Raw genomic sequence first — 19,535 nt, 5'->3', positions numbered from 1 at the left:
AGCCCTTCAAGAAGTACTCAAAACAGTGTTACTCATGAATCAGCACAATAAACACTCACGAATGTAAATCTACTCAAAGCTAAAGATCAAAGCCCAGATGCCACAATGGCTCAAGAGAGAAAACAAAGCAACAAAGTTCAACCCAACATAATAAACAGAAATCTGCCCCATCTATCAGTTATCTCAATAAATGTGAATGGCTTGAATTCCCCACTCAAGAGACATAGGGTGGCCGAATGGATAAAAAAAACACAAGCCAAGTATCTGCTACCTTCAGGAAACACATCTAACCTGCAAGGACGCATACAGACTAAAGGTAAAGGGATGGAGAACAATATTTTAAGCAAACGGAAGCCAAAAGAAAGCTGGCGTGGCAGTGCTGATTACAGATAACTTAGTTTTTAAATCAACAAAAGTAATAAAAGACAAAGAAGGTCACTATGTAATGGTGAAGGGTACAGTTCAACAAGAAGACATAACAATTCTAAATATATATGCGCCCAACCTTGGTGCACCCAGATTCATAAATCAAACTCTACTTGATCTAAACAAATGGATAAACAACAACACAATAATAGTCAGAGACTTTAACACCCCACTGACAGCACAGGACAGATCCTCCAAACAGAAAATCAACAAAGAAATAATGGACTTAAACAGAACTCTAGAACAAATGGGCCTGACTGATATTTACAGGACATTCTACCCCAAAACCACTGAATATATGTTCTTCTCATCAGCTCATGCGTCATTCTCTAAGATTGACCATATCCTAGGACACAAAGCACGTCACAAACAACTTAAAAAAATATAAATTATACCATGTATCTTTTCAGACCACATTGGAATAAATGTAGAAATCAATCCTAACAGGAGTTCTCATTTCTACACAAAGTCATGGAAACTAAACAACCTTCTGCTGAATGATCACTTCATAAATGAGGAAATCAAGATGGAAATCAAAAGATTCTTTGAACTAAATGACAAAGGTGACAAAAGTTACCAAAACCTGTGGGACACAGCTAAAGCAGTCCTGAGAGGAAACTTTATTTCCATAAATGCCTATATCCAAAAATTGAAAAGATCACAAATATATAACCTAATGAATCATCTCAAAGAGCTTGAAAATGAAGAACAGACCAACCCCAAACCCAGCAGAAGAAGTGAAATCATTAAGATCAAATCAGAACTAAATAAAATAGACAACACGGAAACTATACAGAAGATTAATAAAACAAAAAGTTGGTTCTTTGAAAAAATAAACAAAATTGACACACCATTGGCTAGACTAATGAAAAGCAGAAAAGAAAAATCTCTAATAAGCTCCATTAGGAACAATAAAGGAGAACTTACAACTGATGCCATGGAGATACAAGATATAATTTATGAATACTACAAAAACCTCTAACTATGAATACTAACAAAAACCTCAAACTGGAAAATGTGGAGGAAATGGACAATTTCTTAGAAACACACGGCCTTCCTAGGCTCAACCAGGAAGAAATAGAATTCCTGAACAGACCAATATCAAGTACTGAAATTGAAACAGTAATAAAAAACCTTCCTAAAAAGAAAAGTCCTGGACCAGACTGTTTCACACCTGAATTTTACCACACCTACAAAGAAGAACTGGTGCCTATCCTGCAGAAATTATTTCACAACATCAAGAAGGATGGAATCCTCTCCAAGACATTTTATGAAATGAACATAACCCTGATACCAAAACCAGGAAAGGATGCAACAAAAAAAGAAAACTACAGACCAATATCCCTTATGAATATAGATGCAAAAATTCTCAACAAAATCCTAGCCAATCGAATCCAGGTGCTTGTCAAGAAAATAATTCATCACAACCAAGTGGGCTTCATCCCAGGGATGTAGAGATGGTTCAACATACGCAAATCTATAAATGTAATTCACCACAGAAGCAGAAGCAAAAACAAAGATCATATGATCCTCTCAGTAGATGCAGGAAAAAGCATTTGACAGAATTCAACACCCTTTTATGATAAGAATGCTCAACAAAATAGGCATAGACAGGGCTTACCTAAAAATGATACAAGCCATATATGACAAACCCGCAGCCAATATCATACTGAATGGGGAAAAACTGAAAGCATTCCCACTTAGAAATGGAACAATTTTACCATGTATCTTTTCAGATACATGGTATCTGAAATTGAACTATTTCGTTTCAATTATACCATGTATCTTTTCAGACCACAATGGAATAAATGTCCTGGACCAGATGGTTGCCCACTATCTCCACTTCTATTCAACATAGTGCTGGAAGTCCTCGCTATAGCAATCAGACAAGAGAGCAGAATTAAGGGCGTCCAAATGGGAGCAGAATAGATTAAACTCTCACTCTTTTCTGAGGACATGATATTATACCTAGAAAACCCCAAGGATTCAACCAAGAGACTCCTTGAATTGATCAATAAATTTGGTAACGTCTCAGGATACAAAATCGATACACAGAAATCAGAGGCATTCATATACGTTAACAACAGTAAAAGTGAGAACCAAATCAAAGACTCAATTCCCTTCAAAATAGCAACAAAGGAAATAAAGTACCTAGGAATATATTTAACTAAGGAGGTAAAAGACCTCTACAGGGAGAACTATGAAACACTGAAGAAGGAAATAGCAGAGGACATAAACATATGGAAGAATATACCATGCTCATGGGTTGGCAGAATCAACAATGTTAAAATGTCTATACTACCCAAAGTGACCTACAGAGTCAATGCAATCCCTATCAAAATACCATCATCATTTTTCACAGATACAGAAAAAATAATTTTACGCTTCGTATGGAACCAGAGAAGACCCCCATATAGCAAAATCAATCCTAGGCAATAAAAATAAAATAGGAGAGGTATCAATTTACCAGACTTCAAACTATACTATAAGGCTATAGTCATTAAAACAGCTTGTGACTGGCACAAGAACAGGGACATTGACCAGTGGAACAGAACAGAAAACCCAGATATAAAACCATCCTCATATAGCCAACTAATCTTCAACAAAGCAGACAAAAACATACACTGGGGAAAAGAATCCTTATTCAATAAATGGTGCTGGGAAAACTGGATAGCCATATGTAGAAGACTGAAACAAGATCCACACCTTTCACCTCTCACAAAAATCAATTCACACTGGGCAACAGACTTGAACCTTATGTGTGAAACTATTAGAATTCTAGAGGAAAATGTTGGAAATACCCTTCTAGACATTGGCCTAGGCAAAGAATTTATGAAGACCCCAAAGGCAATCACAACAGCAACAAAAATAAACAAATGAGACCTGATCAAATTAAAAAGCTTCTGCACATCCAAAGAAACTGTCAAGAGATCAAACAGACAACCCACAGCATGGGAGAAAATTTTTGTAAGCTACATATCTGATAAAGGGCTGATAACTAGAATCTATTTAGAACTCAGGAAAATCAGCAAGAAAAAAATCAAACAACCCTATCAAAAAATGGGCAAAGGACATGAACAGAAACTTCTCAAAAGAAGACAGAATAATGGCCAACAAACATATGAAAAAATGTTCAACATCTCTAATCATCAGGGAAATGCAAATCAAAACCACAATGAACTATCACTTAACTCCAGTGAGAATGGCCTTTATCAAAAAGTCCCCAAACAACAAATGTTGGTGTGGATGCAGACAGAGAGGAACACTCCTACACTGCTGTTGGGACTGCAAACTAGTTCAACCTCTGTGGAAAGCAATATGTAGATACCTCAAAGCAATACAAGTAGATCTACCATTTGATCCAGCAATTCCACTACTGGGCATCTACCCAAAAGATCAAAAGTTACTTTATGAAAAAGACACCTGCACTCGAATGTTTGTAGCAGCACAATTCACAATTGCAAAGCTGTGGAAACAACCCAAGTGCCCATCAATTCATGACTGGATTAATAAAATGTGGTATATGTATACCATGGAGTACTATTTGGCTTTAAGAAACAATGGTGATCTAGCACCTCTTGTATATTCCTGGATAGAGCTGGAACCCATTCTACTGAGTGAAGTATCTCAAGAATGGAAAAACCAGCACCACATGTTCTCACCAGCAAACTGGTATTAACAGATCAACACCTAAGTGGACATTTAGGAATAATATTTATTGGGTATTGGGCAGGTAGGAAGGGGGAGGAAAGGATGGATATATACAACCACAACGAGTAAGATGTGCAACATTTGGGGGATGGACACGCTTGAAGCTCTGACTCAAGAGGAGAGGGGGGCAAGGGCAATATATGTAACCTTAACACTTGTACCCCCATAATATGCTAAGAAAAAAAAAAGAAAGAAAGAAACTTCTTTTCTTTATAAATTACCGAGACTGTGGTATTCTGTTGTAACTATAGAAAACAGACAAAGACACGATGGCAGAAGTTGCCCACTTTACCACTTGGTTGTCCTGCCTCTGAATTATGGAACCGAGCAAATCTCCAACCAGTGTTGCTACAGCAAGTAAAATTAAGACTCTTTAAAAGGACAATTTTAAAAAGATTTCCTTCTGCCTGGGCCAATAACTGGATTACAACTCAAAAATGACAGAGAAGAAAACACCATAATGAGATACCTCACAAAATAGTATCATAATGACAATTTTGATGATTTCCTGAGTCGAATCTCATTTCTCCAAAAACAGCTGAGAGGGGGTGAAATTGTGGACATCAGAAGGTTCGCAGGAGTTCCCTTCTGTCAGCCTGCCAAGGAGAGTTCTGCAGTCTCCAGCCCAACCCCCTGCTCCCAGAAGCAGGTGCCCACTGAAGGGGGTCCTGTGGCTTGGTGACTGGGACACAGAGAGATGGAAAGGGGAGAACATTCCACCTCCATGAATTCAGCCATTCTACGTAATAAAAAGAAAAGGGAGTGAGGATGGGGGCAAGTTTTGGCAAAGGAGAATCTCCAGAAAGTGCAGTGGCAAGAGGCAGAAAAGAGAAGTGTTGCCAGGAATTATGGATTTGATCTTCTTCGATGCCTGTCAAGAGTCACAAAAAATGAAATTTCTTTTCAATCCTTGTGAACTGAACCACTTGGGTGGCAGCTTATATGAGGCTGTACGTACAACACAATGCACTTCTGCTACACGGGGAAGTATATTAACTAGGTCTCACGCACCCCCACCCAGTCCTCAGCATCAAAGCATGCTGAGGCCCCAACCCACACAGGCAGAGGTCATGCTCAGGAGCTAAGACAGCCCTGAGGAATCACACCAGAACCCCCTGAAATCAACACTGTGAACATCTGAAACTAAGATCTGGTCTGCCATCACACACACTACATATGGCAGAGGAGACCGCTGGCTAGAACTACGAAAATAAAAGGGGGGCACCATTTCTTGTGGTAAAATTCTATTTAGTTTTTTTTTTCCATTCTCTACAATATACTCCAAAGCTGAAGTAATTCAAACATTAAAACAGGAAACCAAAAAGAAAAGAAAAAAAAAAACCACCACCAAAACCCTGAAAACAAAACTAAAAGACACAGAAGAGGCGGAAACCGAGTGATTGTGCAGACAGCAGCTACCCCGGGAGCCTCCAGTTCCTAGGGCGTCACAGGGTCTCTCTCATGGATACTCAGCAGTGTCTGATTTGCCTCCCAAACCTCCAGTGCTGTTCCAGGTCCCCAAGAGCTAATTCTTTACTGTCTCTACTTCCCCACAGGTGGGCTGCACAGTCTTCAACCTCGTCTACTTCCTCTCCCAGTCTTATTCACGTACAGCACCAGTACCACGGCGCCATCTCTCTGCACACAGACACTGTCTGCAGCCTCTAGCTTGCTTTCCTTCCCTGAAGCAGAGGTGGTGTATGTCAAGGGCTACAGAGGGAACTAGAGGCGGCTATCAAGACTGAGCTAGGAGGATGTAAAAGGCAATTTAATTTGGATGTCTGAGGTAGCAGAGAAAGCGATGACATATACATATACAGTGAAATCACCTTACTGAAAACGTTTAAGGTAAAAGCACTACGCTTAATAAACACAACACCTATTCAACCTGCTTCAATGCCGTATTACGGTTATGCAGCAGGAGAGGGAAGAGAGTTTGATGGAATAGGAGGTGACAGCTAGACACTCTCTCCATGGCAAGAGAGGTGGGAAGACGGGCGAGGTGAGCATGCAGAGGACACGGCACATCTGAGGTGTCGTGGAACCCTGCTCCCTTTGAAAAGGGGAATGTGGCTTTCCGGTGATTCTAACCAAGGGCAGGAAGTGCCACACAGAGGAGTCAACTAAAGCCAAATGGTAGTGGAGAGGACAGGGACAGGCTGGGAAGCATTCCTCACCCCACCCCTCACCTCATCCTCACACTTCCTCCCACCTGGCCTGGGCGCTGGGCAGGAAGGCGGGGAAGTGAAAAGATGCACTCCTCCCCTCGGGGAAGCCCTGGTCTGGAGGCAGGACGCCCTCCTGAGAGGAAGGGCAAACACAGCCTGCACCTGCACTCCCCAGGGTGAACACGTGCTGGTGCCCAGGTGGCAGACTGACCTCCACTCCCCAGCAGGCCACCTGTCTCAGAGGTTTTAGTTTCTCATTAAGCCTCAGTGTAGTTCCAGAGAACTACAAGTTCTCTAAGTCAGGAGCTTCCAGTGTGGGAATTGACTGCTCAATTCTGAGGAACTCAGAGGCTTGAGAATAAAGCAAAACAGTGCACATTAGTCTAATAAATTAAGCACTACACAGATAGAATGAAAAACACACAGAGCAATCCTGGTAGGCCTTCAAGGTTTCTAAGTAATTTGGAGCACACGGAGTCTCAAAAGATGTTTAGACGTCAGCACAGCAGTGAGAAAGAGTGGGTTTAAACTGTCTTGGTTCTTGCAAAATCATAAGTTCAGTGTTTTTATACCAGTTATAAGGCAAATATTCAGGGGAAAACACCCTCTTAATAAACCCGTGAAATGGTGAAGTCAAAAGACTTTCTAAACTGTTGTATTTGAGTCATTAATTCTGTTCAATTAAGAAACGACAGTTTTCCATTCAGTAAAGTACAATAAACAACAACTACGAGATCAGTATCACTGAGGAAGAGAACCACCAAGTGGAAGGTTTTATCTTGAAAGTCATAAGCAGTTGACATTTAGTTGCAGCCTGTCATGCAAGCTCCTTACACTGTCAGCACAATCCCTACAGGACGGGGCACATTTCGCACGAAGCTCCCGTTAAACTGAAAAGTATCAATAAATACAACAGGAAACTGCTCCTTGCTGAACACTGAGGGTATTGTGTGTGTGCTTTTATTGACATCATAGCTCAGAGGTTTTTGTTTTCATTTGACAGGGCACATCTTATAAGACTATTAACTGCAACCCATCTTTTTACAGGTAAGTTTAATTTTCTAATTGTGTGTAGTGTGTTTATAAAACCCACCTAACTGCAAAAACACAAAAGCTGTCGGCAGGATAAGCTGCTATAGAAGAACAAGTTGTAATTTCTTCTCTGTAAAATCACAGTCCTCCCTGGTCTGGGACAGACAACAGGTTTGGGAAAACCAGCAAAGGACTCCTGTCTTTATTCTGCCATGTTGTATTTGCAGGGCCCTGGACAAATCACTGCATCCTTGATAACCCCAAAAAGTCACCCTAATGGCCAACATGTGGTGGTAACACAGGGTTGGAACAAAATTAAACAAAAAAGTATTATCTAAATGTAAACCATTCAGCTGAGCATCTGCTACAATCTCCCCACCATCTGTCATCCAGTCAGTGCTTACAGACCTCTCAGCTGGGAACTCACTCCATCTAGTTGTGGTCCATTTCCTTTTTGGAATGTTTCCCTCTTTATTGATCAACAGCTATCATTACTCTGTGAACACAGATTAAGCTCCTCCTGTGGGCCAGGCACTGTGCCAAGATGAACACAACAGACTGGCCTCCCCTGACATGGACTCGCCATGGTCCCTCCCAGTGGGAGTGGAGCGTGTGAAGGCAACGTGCCAGGGAACAAGGCAGCAGCTCCACAGGTGACGGAACACGGGAATCTGCCCTAGACCAGGTCTGGGAAGGCTCCCCTGGGTGTGAGGCTGAGCTGAGATCCAAGCATGGTCAAAGCAAGGGAAGTGACAGGAGGCTGGGGAGGCCTGAAGATCCGGTTCAAGACGCTGATGTCTAACTAAAGAGCAAGGGAAGGCCCTGAAGGGTTTTTAAGCAAGGGGCTGACACGATCAGATCTGTAGCCACACTTGAATCAACCACTTGGGGTCATGAAGGACAGCCTGATTCCCTTTGCATGTGGCAACCTTTTAAATCTTTCATGAAATCACAGAGTGCTTTGAGCTGCAAGAGCTGGAATTCTACTTGTTCTCCAAGGCTTCCCCTGTGTTCCCTGAGCACTTCATTCCCACCACAGCCAGTTCAGAGAGTCCACGACTGTTTCCCCCACTAGCCTGTGACCACCTGTAAGGCGAGTGCTGAGTCTTAATTCACTGTGGATCTGGTCCTCTGAGGAGCTGTCATGAGCACACTTTATTTTTGAAGTGAAGAACTGAAGCCCAGAGAAAACAAGTCTAACCTTGAACCCCACGTTCTGCCTTACAAAGTGGCCTTTGAAACTGACTGCTGTATGTGCTAGCTTCCCCTGAGTAATTCTCTTCCAGGAATGAAAACAATCAAAACCACAAACTCTGAAGGTCTATCATTTCCACTCTGCATCTTTTCCTCTTCTAGGTTAGACATCTCCCACTTTCTCAACCAATCCCCACAGGGTATGCTTTGTGGGTCTCTTCATGGTGCAGGTCACTCTTCTCTGAACTCATTCCACAGAGAATGAGTTCCTGGGGGTATGCTCCCTCCAGGGCAGAATTCAACAAGGTGCCTTCTTCTTTCAAGATCAGGGGTCAGCAAGTTTTCTGCAAAGGGTCAGAGTGTACATATTTCAAGCTTTATCAGTCATAGGGTCCCTGTCCCAACTACTCAACTCTGCCTTTATAGGGAACGCAGCCACAGACGGAACATGACACAACCTTGTTCTAATAAACAAAACTTTACTCATGAAAAAAAAAGAAAAAAAAAAAAAACTTTACTCATGGACACTGAAATTTGAATTTCATCTCATTTTCACACATCAGGAAACAGTCATCTTCTTTTGATTCTTTTTCCCCAACCATTTAAAAATTAAAAGCCACCCAAGAGTGGTCACAGGCCACAGAAAACAAACAGTAGGCCAGATTTGGCCCATGGACCATAGCTTGCTGAACCCCGTTTTAGACCATACTAATACAGCCTGTGATTATACTCAGATTATGTAACTGCAAACAAACAAAAAACCAAAAAGCCACAGCCTCACATTCAGCCTGCTGTTGATTTAAAGTCCTTTGGACTTACGCTGGGGTATGTCCCCATCTTCACTGTCTTCAAGTTTCCAGGTGAATGGGGTCTTCCTGGAGGCAGGGCCCTGGCCCCACACCCCCTCCTTCACTGACTTCCTGAAAGTCAGAGACTGATCTGACCAGCAGGTTTAGAAGAATCTCCAGGGCATGCTCGGCTCAGCCTCTCCTATTCTCTCCCTCCAGACCTGCCTGCAGAGAAGGAATCTCTGGGCCTGCTCTCTCTGCGGGAGGGAGGCCTGGGGTTTTAGGGGTGAGTTCAGCTCAGGCACTGCTAGCAAGCCCATCTGGCCACACAACTAAGACATGTGGATTTTATCAGTCACTGAGCTGGCTCTAGAAGTTTTTTAAGTCTTGGATTCCCATGTCTACGTTTCAGTTCAGAACGTGGGAATCAAGCGGTTATCCAGATCACGTGTGCACGTTCTGTGCCTGTTAGGCCCAGTCAGGCCTGACGTTTCCCCCTGTGGGGTCGCATGCGAATGGGTTTGGCTCACTGCTTCAACCTGCCAGGGCTTTGCGGCACATGCTCTCACTCCACTCCCAGGCTTGTAACATTAGACGTCTAGATCTTAATACTAATCGTTTATGAACACGCTGACTAAGGGTACCCTCTGAGACAAGCCACTCTTCACTTTCAACCCGCAGGTAATTTTTCCATTAATCAGAACCGTCTGGGCACTGTTGCTAGTAGTCACTAATGCTTCCATTGGCCTCCTTCCCCAATTCTGTTTTCCACCCTGTAGCCAGTGTGGGTTTGTTTTTTTAAATATTCAATGGATGTGTCACCTCTGACTTAAACATTTTCCCATGGCTTTTCTTATTTGTAGGGAAGTCCCGAATACTGGAAGTCACTGGTGTGAGCTGGAAAGGCCCCTACCGAGGTGTGAGAAAAGTAGAAAGTGGCCATCAGCCATGGTACCAGCCTAGCCAGAAGCTCTCGGAGCTGGTTCTTCTGGAACCAAGAACACTGGCACCAGGCAGTGCTCCAAGCCAAGCCTGAGCCGTAATCTCCCACCCACCCCCTGGGACCAACTGGGACGCCCAGATTGCCCCCCCCCCGCCCCGCCCCAGGTTCAGTGTGATCTTGCTGATGGGACCCCACCGTAGAAGCCACCTTGGCCACCTCCCTAAGTCTTTTACCTTTCCTCTTGCAGACCCAGCTACCTTTACCTAGGCCTGTAGGCTGCTGTCCCCAAAAGAAACCAAAAGCAAACTCATCAAACTTTATAGAGCATGGCTACTCAAAGTCTTTGGAGCAGCAACATCAATACCACCTGGGGATTTCTTAGAACCGCAGATTCTCAAACCCCATGGAAGCAGACTCTGTGTTGTCACGATCCTCAGATGACTCGCAGGCACACTGACAGCTGAGAAGCGCTGTTATGGAGCCCTGGCTCCACCTGTGGATTTTGATGTGTTGGACTAGGGCCTAGGTAGCTGTCTTTAAGTCCCTAGGTGATTCCAACATTGCCAGTGTTGAGAAACACTGCTATGAAGTAAGGGCCCCCTCTATCCTTGGCCGTTTTTCTCAAATATATCACCAGATGCCAATGAATTTCCAAAGTTACCATTAGGAGAAATCAGGCCAGATAAACAAAAATCGCATCAGTCAAATAATCAAACTACAAGTAAGTTTAGCTTCTGTTTTGTGCCCCTTTCCCTTTGGCCAACATGAGGGGCCACTTTCACTAGTCAATTGATGTTTTTCTATGGCAGGAGCTATGCCTATCTAAAAAGGAACTTTTCTGAAATCAGTAATGAAGAAAGTAACCTGACCATTAACGTGGCCTCCAGGAAGGGTGGCCAACTCCTCCAGGTTTTCTTGGGACGCTCCCAGATTTAGCACTGAAAGCTCCACATCCCGGCACGTCCCTCAGTCCCAGACAAACAGGGACGTCTCATCACCCACCCCAAGACCTCTCGAGGTCTGACCCTCACCCCTCCCTCTTCTGTCACCTCTACCTCTTGTACCAAGAGGACAAGCAGCCTTTAGTTCCTCCCTCCTGCCTCCCCGCCTTGCTTTGCTCATGCTCTTCCCTCTGTCTGGAACATTTTCCTTCCACCCGTGGCCTAGTTCATTCCACTCATTCCCCCAGCTCTCAACTCAAACGTCCCTTCTCTGACCATTCCCAACCCCCAGGCTTGAGCAAATCCTCTTTTTCCTCTTTCATAAGCACACGGTGTCCTCTTCACATCACTTGTCACAGTTTATACAATTGTGTTTGTGTTTGACTAGTGTCTGTCTCCCTACGTAGACAGTAAGCATCTTAAGGACTGGGGCCGTCTCTGTTTTCGCTCTGCGTTCCTGGTGCCTAGGCACACAGAAGACAGTTGATAAATATTTGCTGAATGAATGAAATGAATCCAAGTAGTCAGGATCCAGTCCATGCGTCCCCATGACAGAGACTGCCAGATTCCCCCAGCGTCCATTCTCTCACCTCCTCCCATCAAGATCGAACCTGGACTTTTGGCTAGGCACACAGCTACTTGGAATAAAGGCTGGTTCCACCCTCCCTGGGTGCTGGGTATAGCTGTGTGAGTGAAATCTGGCTAAGCAGCCCACTTTTCAGAAGGGCCCGTTAGGAGGGGTGTGTGTGTCCCTTGCCCTTCGTCCTCCCTACTAGCTGCAGTGTGAGTGTGATGAATGATGCTCCAGCAGCCATCCTGTGCCAAAAAGTGACAGTGGGCATGGCAGCCCTGCACAGAGGACAGATGAAGTGGAAAGAAACACGTTCACTTATTTGAGGTTGCTCTGTTACTCCACCATACCTAATCCAACTAACAGCCTCTATCTTGGTGGTCTCTTCTCACTTTTAACGTATATATACCAGGAATACTGAACCACCAGTGTATTTTCTCTTCCCTTAATTACACCCTGAAAATATAAAGCAGGAAGTGAGAATGTGAAGTGGTCGCCTAGCAGGATGGTTTCCAGGTAGTGAAAAGAGGAGGGAACTCAGGGAGGCAGGAACTCGGGTCTGGTCCCCGAGAGTTGAGCCATTCTGGACCTCAGCTTCCTCCCCTCTGAACACGCACAAGGAGGCCAGGCCACTAACTGCCATTTGCCTTTGCTTTCCAAAGGCCTCCTCACTTTAACACATTTCAGAGTTATGCTGGAGGGACAGTCATGTCAGGGCACAGGATTTGAAATAGTTGTGAAATAACAGACGTTCAACTAAACTCAAAATGTTACTCAAAGCTTGCACCACAGGAAAGATGCCTTAAGTATGCAGAGAACATACATAAGATCTTGGCAAATGTCAGCAAGTACCCCAACCCTCAGAAGTTCATGCTCGGGTCCACAGATCTGTTAAACCAGGTGAAAGCACAGTTCTGGTCAAGGGCCTCTTCCGTAGGGCTTCCACGGAAGTGGCCAGTTTCTGAAAGACAGCAAGAGAAAAACAAAACAAAAACAAAGGAATGTTGAGGAGACTTGGAAGGAGGGAGAGAGAGAACTGTCCCTTCGTTGTGAAGAATCAATTGATTACAGATCGGAGAAGACACTGGACTATTACAGGGAGAAGAGCGGGATGGTGCAAGGTAGAGCAACAAGCATGGGCTGTACAAGCCGTCCATCGTGACAAGCAGCTAACTACCCAAAATTGAGTTTAACAAATATTTTTTAAAACAAAGTGGAAGGATATATAATGTATAAAACTGATCTAATATGCTCTTAATCCAAGTGATTTTTCTCTTCATATCTCATAGGAAGAAATCGATATACTTATGACTTGCACTATCTCAGGAACAAGACTGAAGGGCCGAACATTTATATAAATTATTACATTTCCATTTTAAGCTGTGTAGCCAACTGATCCTCAGCTACAAACTGACCTCCAAGTTCATTTTGTAAATGCCAAGTAAAACGACAAACTACTGATTTCCTCCGTTAACCAGCACAGGCCAGTTCCACTCAGCTGCACGGGCACTGGCCTGCCATGTTCCCAGTCCCCCTTCCTATCAGCCTTTCTGCATTTCAACCTGCCCACGTGGTTGATGTGAAAGACACAGAGAACCCAGTTTTCCTTTAACTGTGAGGCCTTCTCGCCACAGGTCAAAAAACACACGGCCAATGTGCCAGGCATTATTCTAAGACCTAGGGACAAATTCTCTCGTTACCAGGCAGGAGGGCATTTAGTTCACTTTTCTTAAACTTGGGAGACTAAATGCTAGGGAGAACTCTCTATACCTGCAGTCCCCAACCCCTGGTATCAGTCCACGGCCTGTCAGGGACCGGGCTACAGAGGTCCACACCCCTCTACCCATCCCATAGAAAAACTGTCTTCCATGAAACTGGTCCCTGGTGCCAAAAAGGTTGGGGGCCGCTGCTCTATGCTCTTGCAAAAGGACATTTAAATGTTCTTCCATCAAATTAATTACAAATCAAATCAATGTGTATACCACCTCAATTTTGAAAACAGACTATCTTACTAAGTAACTAAGCATTTACTAGAGGACTCACATGGACAAGAGAGAAAGGAAAGATTTGCTGGTCAAATATACTACAGGGTGTCCCAAAAGTCTCTATACAAATTGTTCAAAGCACACCTTCTGATAAGCTTCCACCACTAAGTCCAATGCCTGTGTCCATTCCTGAGCCATTCAGGAACCGGTGTGTACCCACCCAAGATTGTCCCAAGCAAAGAGAGAGAGGAAGCTCTCCACTGTGATGGGCACGGGAGAGGGCAGTATGCTTCTCTTTTTCTTTTTTGATGGTCAACCCTTGGCATTTAATGAAATTCTACTTCTCTTTGAATTGCAGAAGGACTCTCTTGATAATCTGACTTCCAATTACATCATTGCTCCCTCTGCTAGAAGACTAACTCCTGTAAGCACCACATGCCAACCAATTGTGCCACTGGAGCTACAAGACTAACTGTAATATTCATTAAAAACCAGTAACAGAACAAGAGGAGAAAGAGCTAATGAAGTATTTTAAGTTACTATGTGTCTACTCATCCAACAATTCCACACTCAATGTCACAGTCACCTGGTTAAATCAACAAAAGATTTACTATTAAATTCTTAATTTAGAGATTTATCAAGCACAGAAGTTTACATGCTACAGTTTCTGGAATTTCTGTTTATTACCTAGGAATCCAAGCAACAGTACTAACAGTGGCCCTCTGTCTCCTAGAAATGAACATAAACATTTTATCATCCTGTTAATTTAAACATGATGGCACCCATCTATTCTGGCTCCAATCACATGGGAAAATTAAAAAATGGAATATTACTAGCAGTGGTCCCCAACCTTTTTGGCACCAGGGACCAGTTTCATGGGAGACAATTTTTCCACAGACAGATGGGGAGGAGCAGCTGTAAATACAGATAGATGAAGCCTTCGCTCAGCCTGAGGCTCACCTCCTGCTGTGCACCCCCCCTTCCTCCCTGCTTCCTAAATTTCATGGAAGATAATTTTTTCACAGATGGGGGAGGGGCCACAGGTGGCAGAGCTCTATGGCCCAGTCTGTAGCCAGGGAGTTGGGGACCACAGATTACTAGAACAAAGGTTATTAGAAAAATGAGAACATATACAAAAACTTTTTCCTGCTGATTTATGGTGAACATTTAAATGTTCTTCCATTAAATCAATTACAAATCAAATAAATGTATATACAACCTCAATTTTGAAAACAGATTGTCTTACCAAGTAACCGAACATTTACCAGAGGACTCACATGGACAGCAGATAAAGGAAAGATCTGCTGGTCAAATATAGTACAGGGTGTCCGAAAAGTCTCCATACAAAGGAAAAATTTTGTAATGAATATTTTGTAAATAAAGGCGCATTTAGCTACAATTTCCCATTTTCCCTATGTATGGCACACCCTGTAGTTCATTAATTCCTCTAAAAGTTGAGACTTAAAATAGACATGTAGAGGGAACCACATATATAGGAAGTTTTAACTCAGTAATGAAAACTTTTTCATAATCTCTCTTCTCCTGTACCCAGATCTGTGAGAGTTATCTCAAGCAACGATGGTATAAAAATGATAACCCAACTTTAATTCAGAACAGCTTAAATATGACAAATATTGGAAATTATGGAGAACTTTCAGGTAGAAGCTGGAACTCTGTTGCAGAGGACAGAAGCAAGCAGATGGTTAAGAATCTGTTAGACTTTGTTGAGTCCCATGTTAGGGTTTGAATCCTGGCCACCTGGCCACTCAATAGCTAGCTTTTTTTTTTTTTTTTTTTTTTTAGCAAATTTTGTGACGATTCTGACCACCAAGAGTGGTGATTGTAAAGATAACAGTAAGGCTATCTATGGTCAGTGTCTCCGTGTCTACCAACATAAAGAGAACTCAAACGCCCACTGTTATTGTGACAGGGACAGGCAGTGGGTGCTACAGGGACATAGGAGGGCACCCACCCCACTCTGGGGAACCAGCAGCTTCTCCCAGATGAAGCTAAGTCTACCTGGGACCTGAGCCAGGTAAAAGGTCATTTTCAAGTTAATAATTGTACCAGTCAAGATTTCTATTTAGATAAAACATATGGCACCAAAAATTACATTTTATTTGGTATTTAATTATTTCATTTTTACAGAAATGTAAAAGAATAAAAATGGGGTAAACAGGCAGCAAAAAATGCATCAACTATGGAGTATTCAGTTTTAAGCATTCTGTTGCATGCATGTGTTTTTCGCTGCAGTGTATTTTTCCCCTAAGCCCTCAAACTACTTTTTAAAGAAGGAAAATATTTCTCTTTAAGGTTACAACTAGCACACAGAAGAACCACAGCTGCTCATTCCTCTTCTCCTTGGCATGCACTACCCGCCACAGCACCCCCTCTACTCCTTGTTCCGCTCCTTGAGAGCAAAGATAGGCCCTGAAGGCACTTTGTCTAGAATAAGCTCACAATTCTTAGCTCACCATTGGCAGTCCATGTTGAGGAAGGAATGTGTTCACCCTACACTCCTCATGGCTTTTCTTGCCACTGGCCAGTCACTGGGTCATTCATGGTTCCCATTTGCCTACTCTCCTTCTGAACACAGAAATGCTCACCAGGTAAACTCACCTGCCTGCCTAGTGACTACCTGTGGTTGCCCATGGGAACAGGCTAAAGACTGCTTTCGGGGGGTGAGAAACATCTGTTTCATACATAAAGTCACTCCTACTTGAATGGCTTTGGATTAACAGGATCCAGAATATTGAGGAACACACCTTTGAATTAGCAGAGAAGTCTATGTGGGACATGGGTGACTTTGTACAAGTTTGTGTGTGGCATAGTTTCTTAAAATGTGTATAAAAATAACAGCTACCTCATAGCATAAGGTGATGATAATAATAATACCAGCAGCAGCCAACATTTGAGTGCTTACTATGAACCATGAACAACTGGTTGTAAGCACTTTATATGTAATAAATGAGCTAAGACACAAGAAGCACTAAAATAGCCATTACTGTTATTGTTAAAGTTTTTGATTTAGCATTAGACCCTTTTTTCCCCAAACAAAATCTTACCTAGAATAGCAGTGTAAAACAAAAAGAGCAGAGCTGCTCTAAGTATAGCTGGAGTCGGGGAACCAGGCCCATAGGTTCCTCAGTCGACACGGGGCATTCCTGTCCTCCCAACGCCAGCCCCTAAGGACCACCAAGGAGTCCCGTGGCTCCTGAGAACATGGTTGAAAACTTGAACGTCACCACTAAACAAATGGAGATGGGCAGTGGTGGAGAGAACCACAGCAGAGCTGAACCAACTGGGACAGTTAATGGCCTGAGGCTGGCCAGAGGCAGGAGCCAGGACAACTGAGGAGGGGTGCACACATTCCCTCCTCAAACACGGAAGCCTAACGTGTATTGCAAATTATGAGCTTACTACACCGTAAGACCAGGTCTCTCCTGCCCGATAGGTGATGGTGTCTTCTCTGGGCTTCAGGCACTGCAACAAATGATTTCCAATGCTTCTTCCCCCACCTAATATTCTGATTCAGACAGTATCTTTCCGGTAATATTGTGCACGGGTGCTTATCCCATGATACTCCAAATCCAAACACTTTTAACAAGAAAGAGTAAAAATATGGCTACCAAAAAAAAAACAACAACAAAAATCCACCACCGCTACTACTTCTGCGAGTTTTCTTCTATTGTCCATTTGCTTTTTTTTTTTTTTATTGAAAAATACTTCACGTGGGGATGTCCATTTGCTTTTATTGTCAAATGTTACCTGGTACTACTTGCTATTATCTCAAAAACTAATCTCAGTCTCTTTCTTGCCAAAATAGAGGTAGTAGATAAGAAAGCTGTTCCCAGTTTAGCTTTGGCAATTGATTTTTAAAATGGTTTTGTTTTTTGGCCAAACATAACTGGCAAAGAAGAGGCAGCATTATGCTAAGTCTTTAGAGGTTATGTTTTGGAGAAGAAAAGTTTTCCATAACCTGATCCTTGAATCACAGTCTTCCTCTGCTGCACACCAACTGCAGATCCCACCGCTGGAAAGAATTCACCTCCCTAGGCTCACAGCGCTGGCACGCCTTGAACTTGGTGCAGAGAAAGGAAAAATTACCGGTGATTAAGCCGGGAGTAGGCACCTTTCGGCCTCCCAAACCAGCTTTTTCCAGCTGTGCTCCTACCTCTATTTCCAACTTTCCTGTCTCTGCCAAACTAAGGCGAGGAGGAGAAAATAACACAATAAAAAGTTCAAACGAATACACCCACAGGAAATATTCAGCTAATTCTATAATAACCCAAGGTGCAGAAAGGTTGAAAAATGAGTGTGGGAGGTAACTCAATCACAGAATTCTAGACTGGGAGGGGCCTTACAGATCGGCCAGCCCTACGCCCTCATTTATGGATGAGGACAGAGCAGCTGTGACTTCCACCCAGACACTCCTGGGCAGAATGATGTCTACACCTCGTGTCCTTACTCCCAGGACTGTGCTGGCTGGCTGTGTGCATTAAAAGCTCCTGCTGGGCCAAATGCAATTAATAAGCATTCCTAGCACCTGACAACTTCCCACGAACGCTGCGGTACCTGCAGCCCAAACTCTGTGAACAGGCGGCCCCTCGAAATTCACTAGTGGGCTCGCACCCCTGGCGTGGCCGCCAAATGCAGGACGCGGGAATGCGTCCCCGCAGAACCGAGAGGGGCTGCGCTCGCCGTCCTCGGATGGGGAGGAAGACACGCTTCGCCCCCAAGCGGGCGAGGGCCCGGCCGCCTAGCCCGCGGGCAGAGACGCCCAGCCCAGGACTCGGGGCGCGACCCGCCGCCACACTCCGCGGCCGCTCTTGCCCGGGGTGGGTTTTTGTTTTCGAGCCAGCGTTCTCTCTGGCGTTAGCAAGTCTGCGAGGTGTACGCCACATCCTCCGGCGGCAGAGCGCGGGAGCAGGCAACTTCCCTCCGACGCCCGCCCGCGAGCTCCCGCAGGACCCCGGCCCGCGCCCCCGCGCCCGGCCCGCCCGGCCCGCCGGCCGCCCCGCGGCGCCGAGGGGACCCCCACGCCCGCGAGAGGCCGCTTCCTCCTCCCGGGAACCAGCCTTTCCCGCCGGCCGGGCGACCTAAACCGCTCTGCCCCGCGGGCGGCTGGTTCCGTGTTGGCGGGCGACCCTCGCCCCGACGCCGCTCCAGGCCGGCAGGTGGAGGTGCAGCCCGCGCCCCGCGCGCCCCTCCGCCCCGCCCCGCCCCCGGGGCCCACCTGCGGCGGGGGCGCGAGGCCGGTCCCGCTCCCGCTCCCGCGCCCGCGGGGCGCTCCTCGGCGCCGCCATGCCGGCCGCGCGCTGGACGGGCGCGGCGCCTCGGCCGGTGGCTCTGTCAGACGCGGCGGCCACCCGCCGGCGCCCGGGCTCGCTTCCCCACAGCGGGCGGGCGCGGAGGCGCGGAGGGGCGGGGACGGCCGTCCGCGCTCCCGCCCCGGAAGATGACTGACGCGCCGCGCCGCCAATCAGCGGCCGCGAGGGGCCGGGGCCGGGCCCAGGGGGCGGGGCCTCCGCGCGCCGTCTGGGGCGCTGGCAGGGGCTGCGCGGGGGCGTCCCGGGCTCTGCGGCGGGGCGGGAGGCGGCTCCCGGGTTGCTCCTCGGGAGACGCGCTGGGAGTTCCACCTGGACGGGTCCCGCGATCCGTGACACTTTGAGTGGGAAGCCAAGAGACCTGGAGGGCCGGCTGTGGGGGAAGAGGGACCGGGCCCTTTCCTCGCCGCGGCGGGGCTGCGGGACGCTCGCCTAGCTCGCGCGGACCC

General features: G+C 45.4%; 1 protein-coding gene across 1 annotated transcript in view; it reads right to left on the bottom strand.

Moving 5' to 3' along the window:
• Nucleotides 1–19,182, bottom strand: part of OTULINL (OTU deubiquitinase with linear linkage specificity like) — a 31,775-nt gene extending 12,593 nt beyond the window's left edge. Inside the window, exon 1 of the mRNA XM_076007940.1 lies at nt 18,996–19,182. Within this exon, the coding sequence (XP_075864055.1) occupies nt 18,996–19,065 (70 nt within the window). The 5' untranslated portion in view covers nt 19,066–19,182. The remainder of the gene's footprint in view (nt 1–18,995) is intronic.
• Between the last annotated feature and the right edge of the window lie 353 nt (nt 19,183–19,535).

This window comes from Microcebus murinus, chromosome 11 (genome assembly GCF_040939455.1).
Source record: "Microcebus murinus isolate Inina chromosome 11, M.murinus_Inina_mat1.0, whole genome shotgun sequence".
In the NCBI taxonomy this organism is placed as follows: domain Eukaryota; kingdom Metazoa; phylum Chordata; class Mammalia; order Primates; family Cheirogaleidae; genus Microcebus; species Microcebus murinus.
This window is presented reverse-complemented; position numbering and strand designations above follow the sequence as displayed.